Source organism: Rhododendron vialii, chromosome 1a, assembly GCF_030253575.1.
Source record: "Rhododendron vialii isolate Sample 1 chromosome 1a, ASM3025357v1".
Classification (NCBI taxonomy): Eukaryota; Viridiplantae; Streptophyta; class Magnoliopsida; order Ericales; family Ericaceae; genus Rhododendron; species Rhododendron vialii.
The window spans coordinates 18502501-18512265 of record NC_080557.1 but is presented as its reverse complement, the minus strand read 5'-3'; the positions used below and the strand labels follow the sequence as shown (position 1 = coordinate 18512265).

General features: G+C 39.2%; 1 protein-coding gene across 1 annotated transcript in view; it reads left to right on the top strand.

Moving 5' to 3' along the window:
* The first annotated feature begins 627 nt into the window (after positions 1-627).
* The window catches only part of LOC131298330 (callose synthase 3-like), a 32439-nt gene continuing 23301 nt past the window's right edge, over positions 628-9765 (top strand). Inside the window, exons 1-3 of the mRNA XM_058323724.1 lie at positions 628-965; positions 1123-1345; positions 3890-3990. Of these exons, the coding sequence (XP_058179707.1) occupies positions 1153-1345; positions 3890-3990 (294 nt within the window). The 5' untranslated portion in view covers positions 628-965; positions 1123-1152. The remainder of the gene's footprint in view (positions 966-1122; positions 1346-3889; positions 3991-9765) is intronic.

The following is a 9765-nucleotide window of genomic DNA, read 5'->3' as shown; positions in this document are numbered from 1 at the left end:
CCTAAAACTTCACAAAACCCTCAAAATCTTGTGAAACATTTTATTTTTGAATTAATTATTGAAGATTCTCTTCTATAAGTCAGTGGTGCACATGTTGAAAAGATATTACTAAGTTTGGATGCCAAAAAAATGGAACAATTATTAGATTTATGGAATTGATAGTCGTACTCTCTAAATTTTTAATTGCACTTTAAAAAAAGAAAGTGCAAAAATCAAGTCCAAATAAACAATTCAGTAAATGCAAAAATCACTCCTTTAAATTTATTCTCCATTGTGTAAAATAAGTCGAGTTGTGTGCAAACGGATCCAAACACTTAATAAAAAAAAAAGAAAAAAAAGAAAAGAAATGGAGGAAGTACATGTACTCCGAGATTCATTGCGAAAGAAAAGCCAAAAACCAATGTTGCAATTTTTATGAATTTTACGTTCCTCGAATTTTCTTCTTCATGTCAACTTCACCCGCGTTGCTTTCTTGCGTCGTTTCAGTTAGGTAGCTCTCACCGCTGCGCACCTCCACGTTCTCTCTCTAGACTATTCTCCTCTCTCTCTCTCTCTCTCTCTCTCTCTCTCTCGCTCTCCACTCAAAGACGCGCAGACAGGAAGAGTTTCATCAGGTTTTCTCTCCATGACCAAACGATGGGTCAGCCTGTTGTATTGGAAATAATTTTCAGTGCGTGACTTTTTACTCAGATGACTTCACTTTCTTGTACTCTGCCAGTGGTGTAAGATTGGTTTTAAATCCCGCCCCAGTTCTGTGTTGTTATGAATCAATTCCCGATTCCTTCGGCTTGATTGCTGATGTATCAATACAAACCCTGTACTCTGTTGTAAGATTCCCTAATTGTTGTTTGAACTTCTCAGTTGTCTCAAGAACTAAAAACTGGGCTTATGGTTTCCGCATAAGGGAATCACGTCGTGATATGTGAAACTTGGAATATTGATTGGTTTGACAGGTAAATTAGAGGGTTTAGTTAAAGTTATTTTTTGATTTGTGTCTTGGAATTTTTGATAGTTGAATTAGAAGAAAGCTTAATCATGGTGTGACTGCTTTCAGTAGAATAAAGTTACTTGCTAATATTGGGATCTCGGAATTTTGAATTGGGTTTTGCAGGTAAATTAGAGGATTTTAAGCTACTGCGTGAGGAAGACGACATGGCTTACAATAGAAGGGGGTCTGATCAGCCGCCGCAGCCGCCGAGGCGGATTTTGCGGACGCAGACTGCCGGTAATTTGGGAGAGACTATGATGGACAGTGAGGTGGTACCGTCTTCGCTCGTTGAGATTGCACCGATTCTCCGCGTGGCCAACGAAGTTGAGACCAGCAACCCCAGGGTGGCTTACCTTTGTAAGTCCCAATCGCGCTCAATCTTCATATGTTATTTTTGAGTTGTATCTACTTATGTAAACATCGTCTGAATTCACGTACGAAGCAGTTCAGTTCCCTAATCTTTTAGAATCGTTTAATTTAAGAGACCTTAAATGAGGCTTCACGACACAAACACGCAAAACTAGAGGATGGGCCTCCCTTTCCTTGTTGGATAGGATCAGCTCCAAGTTGAGGTCACTGTAGAGAAGGACACTTCCGTCCCTTTGTCTGAGGTCAATGGCCTGAGCTCAGGGAAGCGCAAAGAAACATTCTCCACAGAGGGAGGAAGATGAACGGTTAGGTGGGAGAGCTCTTTCTTCTTGCGTGTGAAGGATGTTGCTTCGACTTGAGTCTCAGAAGTCAGAACCAACTTCTATCCCTATGTCGTTTGAGCTCTTAGACAAGTATGAGTCTTTTTTCTTGTCTGCATCTTCCACTGGCTCCAGCTGATCAACAGAAATCTTATCCATGCCCAATGAGCACAGGCAGCAGCTGGTTTCCATTCCCTTCAACAAAACAAACGTCCAACATAGAACATGTCGAGAGAGGCTAGGATTAAAATACAATGTCACTATTTTGATCTCCTTTTGTGCCCAAAGAAGGATAGGAACTCCCAGAAAGATTATATTGAAGTCATTTACTGAAAAAGATGTGCTGAACTCATAGTCTCTCTGAGAGTTCCTGTTGTGGTTTTACAGGAAAGGAGTCGATATTGTAATATTGCATTTAAATCCTAGTCGTCATTGGACATGTTATATGTTTGTTGTTTGATGGGTTGCAGGGGTGGGAAACCGCCTGCTACGTGTAATGATTGGGCATGAGGAAGAATTTTCTGTTGTGTTCATCTTGGTGTTAGTAATTTATTTTAATCAACGGGTATCTGTAATCTTAACGTGGGGAGATATTTAAGTATTTAATATCATGGAGCTCGTAATATAATTGAGATAAGGACGGGAGTACAATTATAATTCTGTAGTGGGGTGAATTATAATTAGTGAAATAAGAAATAAAATCCTGGTGGGATTAGGGTTTCTTATTTATACTGGGAGCCCAGACTTATTACTTCTTAGGTCCCTATCGTAGCCCTATATATACAAGTTATGCTCTCTAGGTCAATTACTTGGTTTTTCTATTATTCACGAAATAGCGAGAGACCTAGAGAGCAAACAGATCACGATAGAGTCCACACTCGGTTTGTGTTCTAGACGTGTGGGGAATGCGGTAGAAGATCGTAAGGTACGGTCGAGCAGTATTCGTGGCATACAACAAGGTGTGCTGTAACAAGTTCAACCAGCGTTCGTGACGCGGGAGTTGTGGTAAAACCCTAATTCCGCCTTGTAGGATTTTGCGGTTTTTTTGTTGTTTAATCTGTACGCGTCATTACTGGGTTCTGGGAATCGTTTCCCAACACTTGGTACTATTGGAGATATGGACAAGGAAAGAGAATGATTCTCGTTTGAGAGCACAAATGACATAACCACTGAAGTTGGTTCTAGGCATCAATTCGGAGCAACATTGTTCAATGTCCTGAAGAAAGAGTTCTAGCACCTATCTGCTCATCTTCCTCCCTTTTGTACCTTGCGATCAACCAAGTTGTCCGAGTTGAATGGAGAACATTGGAGATTGTTTCCTTGTGGTTCCCTGGGCTTCAAATCATTGAAGAATACCTCCACACTAAGGGAGGGAAGTGTGCTGCTATCCTTTGCTCAAACAGGGAGTGGAGCTAATTTGTGATTCTACTTCCACAGTCAGCAAGAGATAGATGTTGACCTCTGAATAGCAACCTGCATCCTTATTGAAAAAAAGAAAAGAAAAGCTTCTTTTGAATCTTTTTGGCACTAGGAAAATTAATTGCCTCTCGTACTGCGTGGGCTTTAAATTTTTGCACTTTAGTTTCTCTTTGTATCTTTATGTCTATAATCTATAACATGTTTACTCGTGGATATTCTGTACTTCCATGCTCTGCAGCAGTCTATAATACATACAGTTATGGAGCATTTATTGATTTTCATGTTCTCCCTTTTGTTGAAGTCATCCACCCCATTCATTCTATGACATTTGGGATACGAATGGTTTCTTGAGGTTTTCAATGTCATTTCTCAATCAATATTAGATTAGCTTTCAAAAGAGAGTAATTTTTCCACCTTGGAAATTGTTTTCAGTCCTGCGGAACAAGCAAATACACAACTAAAATGTTGCATTGCATGATTGTTTTATGCTTCCATGTTTTATTGAATCTTCATTGAGTTCAATGAGAGCAATCGCTGAGACTGTTTCCTTTCTTTATGTTTATTCCTTTTTGCTTATGCACTTTGGTTGGTTTTTGTGTTCTCCTAAAATTTTTGGATTTGGGATTTGTCTGCTAAGCTTGATTACCTTCTTCGATCCCCGCATGCTGATACGAATCAAATATAATCAAATCTTTTAAGAGTGATGTTATTCTCTTGCTGCTGTTTTGGAAAAATGCGACGGTCTTTTGAACTTGAATCCACTATAAACCTGGTTGCATATTGATGGGATCAGGTCGGTTCTATGCGTTTGAGAAAGCTCACAGACTAGATCCAACATCAAGTGGACGTGGAGTTCGGCAATTCAAAACTGCCCTTTTGCAACGCCTAGAAAAGGTATGTTGTGTTTTAACTTAAACAAGTAATGTGCTTATTTCATCAACGGGGGTTTAATACAATCTTATTATGCTAGAGATCTGACGGAACACTTTGCACGTTTCTCACGAGCATATGTTTGAAGATCTAGATGGCTCAAAGAAGAGAATATTATTCTAGAGGTCTAGTGCAATATGGCTATCATAAAACTACTCCCTCCGTCCCAATTTAATTGTCCCTCGTTCCATTCTAACCGGCTAAAAAACTAGTTATATCTTTAAATCCGTAATGAATTTCATATCGAATATGAATCTTGTTTGATAGATCTCGATTAGTTCTATAATACAATGTTTTCGAAATCACATAAAACATTATAAATTACAAGATATAATCAATCGAAAAATGGCACGAACTCCCAAAAAGAACAATTAGATTGGGATGGAGGGAGTATATTGCAGAAGCCTGATGTCTACGTAATGATTGTTGTTGATGAAGATTTTCATTTTCTTATGGTTGTGTCACTACCTTTTCAGTGCAGTGTCTCTGTATGCTTATGTTAGTGGTTTGGTTAATTAGACACTCTCCTATTCTGTTGTCACCGATGAGACTGACCAGAACTTTTCCTTTTACCAAAAAAAGATACTTTTTTATCAGTTGTAAAGAGAAAAGGAAGGAACACAACAGTAGGGCTGTAAACGAGCCAAGCCAAGCTTTATCGAGCTCGAGCTCAGCTCGTTTACTATACGAGCCAAAAACTTGAGCTTGAGCTCGGCTTGAGTTTTAACGAGCCGAGCTTAGTCATTTTACTAAACGAGCCTTTTTAATCGAGCTGAGCCTCCCATAACAAGTTGCTCCACTTTGCTCGTTTACTGAATGAGCCAAAAACTCGAGCTCAAGCTCGGCTCGTTTAGTAGTCAACGAGTTGAGCTTGCGAGTTGGTCGGTTCATTTGCAGCCTTGACAACATATCCTAATAGAGAAAATTCCTTAAGTGGAGAGACCTGCTCCCATTAAGAAGTCAAAAAACAGATCTTAACTCACAAACTTCCAAATTCTTATGCTTTATATTTGTACATTCTTGCCTTTCTTTCCAACCATATTACCACATTGAAAGACTAATTTCAAAGCGTTTAAGCCTTTTAAGACCGAAAACCCCTATATCAAATGGGTGCAAGGCTATTTACTATGGCGACAAAGAATCATATTCTAGCTAAACACAGAGCACGCCTGTACATTGGTGTTTCTTTATTAGGTTTTAGGAGTGTACAATAGTTTGATGACTTTCAACATACTTGACGAGCACTTCAGTGTGGGTTTTCCGGCCTTTGTATGTGTACTGGTAAAGTATCCAACTTAAAACCAATTGGTTATGAGTGGAGAGGCCCCAAGCTTGTAGACAAGTTTTGGAGGTGATTTTAATCTATGTTGGATGAACTCTAACAATCCCCGCATGAGTGACCCCTGACCAGCATGTGGAGAAGTAAACAAAGTGTTCATAGTATAGGGATTGTTAAAGCATCCAACTCAAAATCAATTGGCAATGAGTATAAAGTGTTCGAAGGTTATTAACCAATGTGGGACAAGCTCTAACACTCACCCATATATGCGCTCCTAACCTGCACATGAACAGGTAAATAAAGGATCCATAACATAAGTGTTAAAGCATCACCTCAAAACCTATTGGCAATGAGGGGAAAGGCCGCCCAGGCTCATATACTAGTTTTCGAGGTTAAATTAACCGATGTGAGACAAATTTCAACACTCCCCTACACATGCGACCCACGACTCACATGTAGAGAGGTCAACAAGGGACCGGAACATACGGATCACAACAAAACAAATTGCAACTATGGCACAAGCGAAGGGGAAAAGCTTTCGAAAATCTAGCTTTGACACAATGTTAAAGCATCCAACTCAAAACCAATTGGCAATGAGTGGAGAGGCCGCCTAGGCTCATATACTAGTCTTGGAGGTTATAATTAACCAATATAGGACAAGCTCTAACACTCGCATATGGAGAGGTAAACAAGCGACTCATAACACATGGATCACAACAAATAATGGTGCACTTATGGCACAAACAAGGGGCAACAAAATTCTTTGATATACCATGTTTAAGCATCTAACTTCAAAAACCAATTAGTTATGAGCAGGGAGTCCTTCCAAACTCATATACTAGTTTTGGAGGTTATAATTACCCAATGTGAGAAAGCTCTGACGCTCCCCCCGCACATGTGACCTTGACCCACCCGTGGAGAGGTAAATAAAGGATTGATATCATGGAGATCAAAAAAATAAGGTGCACTTAAGGCACAAATAACGGGGCAATCAATGAAGAGAGTGCTGTCCAAAAGCCTAGCTCTGATACCATGTTAAAGCATCCAACTCAAAACCAATTGCAAATGAGGGGAGAGGCTGTCCATGCTCATATACTAGTTTTCGAGGTGATAAATAACTGACATGGGACAAATTCCGACAACAGTGATCACAACAAAACAAAAGTGCACTTAATGCACAAACAACAGGGCAATTACTCAAGAGTCTTATCCAAAATTCTCCGAAAGCCTAGCTGCCATACCATATTAAAGCATCCAAATCAAAATCAATTAGCAATGAGTAGAATGGCCGCCCGGGCTCATATTTTAGTTTCGAAGGTTATAATTAACCGATTTGGACAAGCTCTAACTGGGATACTATTCACAATCCGAAACGTAATCTCCAGTTTTGTCCAAAAGCCTCTGAAAGCCTAGCTGACATACCATGTTATAATTAACCAATGTGGACAAAGTCTAACAGGGATGATACTGTTCACAATCCCAAACATGATCTCTAGCCTTAAAAAGGCTTAAATATACGTTGAAACTTTTAACTACTATTTGAATTTTTTCCTCAATAGTGAAATCATTTTGTTCTATTTGGTTGCCTGGCGTTGGTATTTTTTGATCGGTACCTGGCATTGGTATTCTAATTTCATGGAATTAATATTCTGTGATGTTGAAATTTAGCAGGTTGATTGAGTTTTGGAGGAATTCCAAATTCATTGTATGCATCGTATAAGCTTAAAATTTCTCTATTGGGTGGTTGTATATAGATTTAGCGTGATTGAAGCTGATCCCATATACTCCTAAAAGGCGGTCCTGGTAGGGATTGTTAGGATGGTGAATCTATCTACGAATCCGGGCACCATGGCTGGGTCCACAATTGCAAGTTTGTGGGGGTTTATAAGTAGGAGTGGTGAGCCTGGATGACATTGTTTGTGTCACGCCCTGGATTTTTGACATATTAATGATTGTATTTTCGATAATAGTCCATCACGGTAGTACTTCATAATACCCCAAATTATCTCCCATAATCCGTTCAAAAGAACCATTAAGTTAAAGTTTACAATCTATGGCACTCCGGCCCCAAATACTTAGACAATAATCCCAAAAGAGTAAGTCAAAAGAATGTGATAGGAATTACGATTACATCTTCAAAAGGATTTTACAAAAGATGCCATGATAGTTCCTCGGTCTTAGCTTTCAAAAGAATGGAGTCATATGCACGACAAGCGCTCCAAATCAATGGCTTTGAGGTGTACCTGAAAATAATAATAGGTTGAGCTACACTAGCCCAGTAGAGAAAACTTTGCTCAAACTATATGCATATGAAATGGACAATGCACCGAGATGAACATTGATACAAGAAAGTTTCCCACGTGGACAAGAGCAAGAGAATAATACTTGATAATCAACCCCATTCATATTCACGTCACTTAATGATCTCTAAATTCTCTGTTTTCATAGTAGCAAGTGTTTTCGATTCCCTTTCCGGGCATTTGGGACCCCGTGCGTCCCGAATTTATTCCGGCATCGCACCATTTGGTGGATCCGTGGCTTTCTTGTGCACTTCCGGGCATTTAGGACCCCGTGCGTCCCCTTTCCGGCATCCCACCTCATAATGGATCCGTGGCTTTCTTCATTTCGTTCTGTCATTCTAAGTCGTGACTTTTCATTTTTCAGGCCTCAATATGGTAAAGCATGACGTATGTCAAGTCCGCATTATTCATAAAACAAGTCACACTACTCACGCAATAACCCGAATGCATAGACAAACGCACAAGTATGATATTCATTTAAATTCTACACTTTCTTTAACTACAACGAGAGCCAAATGAATGAGTATGATCTACGAATCATTGGAATACGAGCGATAACCTTAGAGATGATTTGAACGTGTTTAAAAGATATTAGAAGTGATCGGAGGTCCAAACCATGGAAGGAGAAACTTTTCAAAAATTTCCAGTTTGGTACATGTAGCAAGATTAAGGCGCTACATGTAGCCAGCGAACAGAAGGTATAATTTGAGTTTGGTACATGTAGCGGTTAATGGTGCTACATGTAGCCAGCGAACAAAATGTATAATTTGAGTTTGCTACATGTAGCGGTTAAGGGTGCTACATGTAGCCAATGAACGAAAAATCAAAGAAATCTGGGTTTGCGACATGTACCGGGGTAAACACTGGTACATGTAGCACCTGGGTTTTTCAGCACGATTTTGACAGATTTCAAGGGCAAACCCAAGGCCTCCAAATAGCGATCCAAGGCAAGTTTTGGACATTGAATCCACTCATAAACATATAAAGAGAGTAAGAATTCCCTACCTCGACTTGGAGAACGAAACTCAACGAGATTGATCGAGCCCTAGCTTTGAAATTTGAAATCCTCCGAGATTATTCCTCCCCGAGCTTGCTCCAACGAAATACGGGTTCAATACCAAGAATGGATGAAGGGTTGAAGGTTATTTGTCATGGGTTTTGAGTGAGGAGTGAAGTTTTGGGTGTTGGAGGAGGAGAGAGAGAGAGTGCCGAGAGGGAGAGAGAGATCGGGAGTTAGAGAGAGAGGGTGAGGGGTATAATACTCCTCTACATACACACCCACACATATATATATTACTCACACTTCAAATTTGCACATGCACCCTCCTACAAACAATCCCATCGCATTCACCCCAATTCATTTAAACTTAATTAAACCCAAATTTTTTTCTTAATTATAATATCGAATAAACATTTTCATTAATTTATAAAAATACGGGTCCTTACAGTTTGGATTTCCCTTTTGCATGAGTTTCCCGTAGTGGAAGACAAAACTGTAAGAAGACAAAAAACTAAGGAGAAACCACCAGCGACATTGCAGGCTAGTTCAAAAAGGAAAACATGCCTGAAGGACCACAACCACTTAAACAAGACAGTATATATGTAAGATCAGATGTTTGTCAAAGTCACCTGTAATCCACTTAAACAAACTAATTCCCATGTAATATGTTTCCTTAGACATAGGCTGTTCTAATCTATTAAATTTTAATGTGGATTGCCACAAATATTTATTTATTGCCAAGTTTTTCAAAGCAAAATCTTCAATTAAATCATGTGCTTGAAGACAAGATTTTGCATGTCCTAACTGATGATAACAAGAGCAACCCATCACATAGAAATATGTTTATTTTCTCTTAGTCAGGCTCAACTGTTCTTAATCTTTTCTTTTAGGGAAAAGAGACACATAATTAAAAGCTCTTTTTCCATATTCCTAAGAGGTGTTGAAATGTCTCATTTTTTCCGGAATTTTTCTTAGTTTTATGTGCTTTGTGGTGGAAAACAATGGACTTTTTTTTTTTTCTTTTCACTTTATGTTTCCATGAGTTTCCAAGGAAATGGAAACATTTAGACCATCTTGACGGAAAAGGAAAAGGATTTTTTCCTTGGTACCCGCCGCGGCCACCACCACCAATTTTTCTGTCCTCTTGGATTTCCATATAG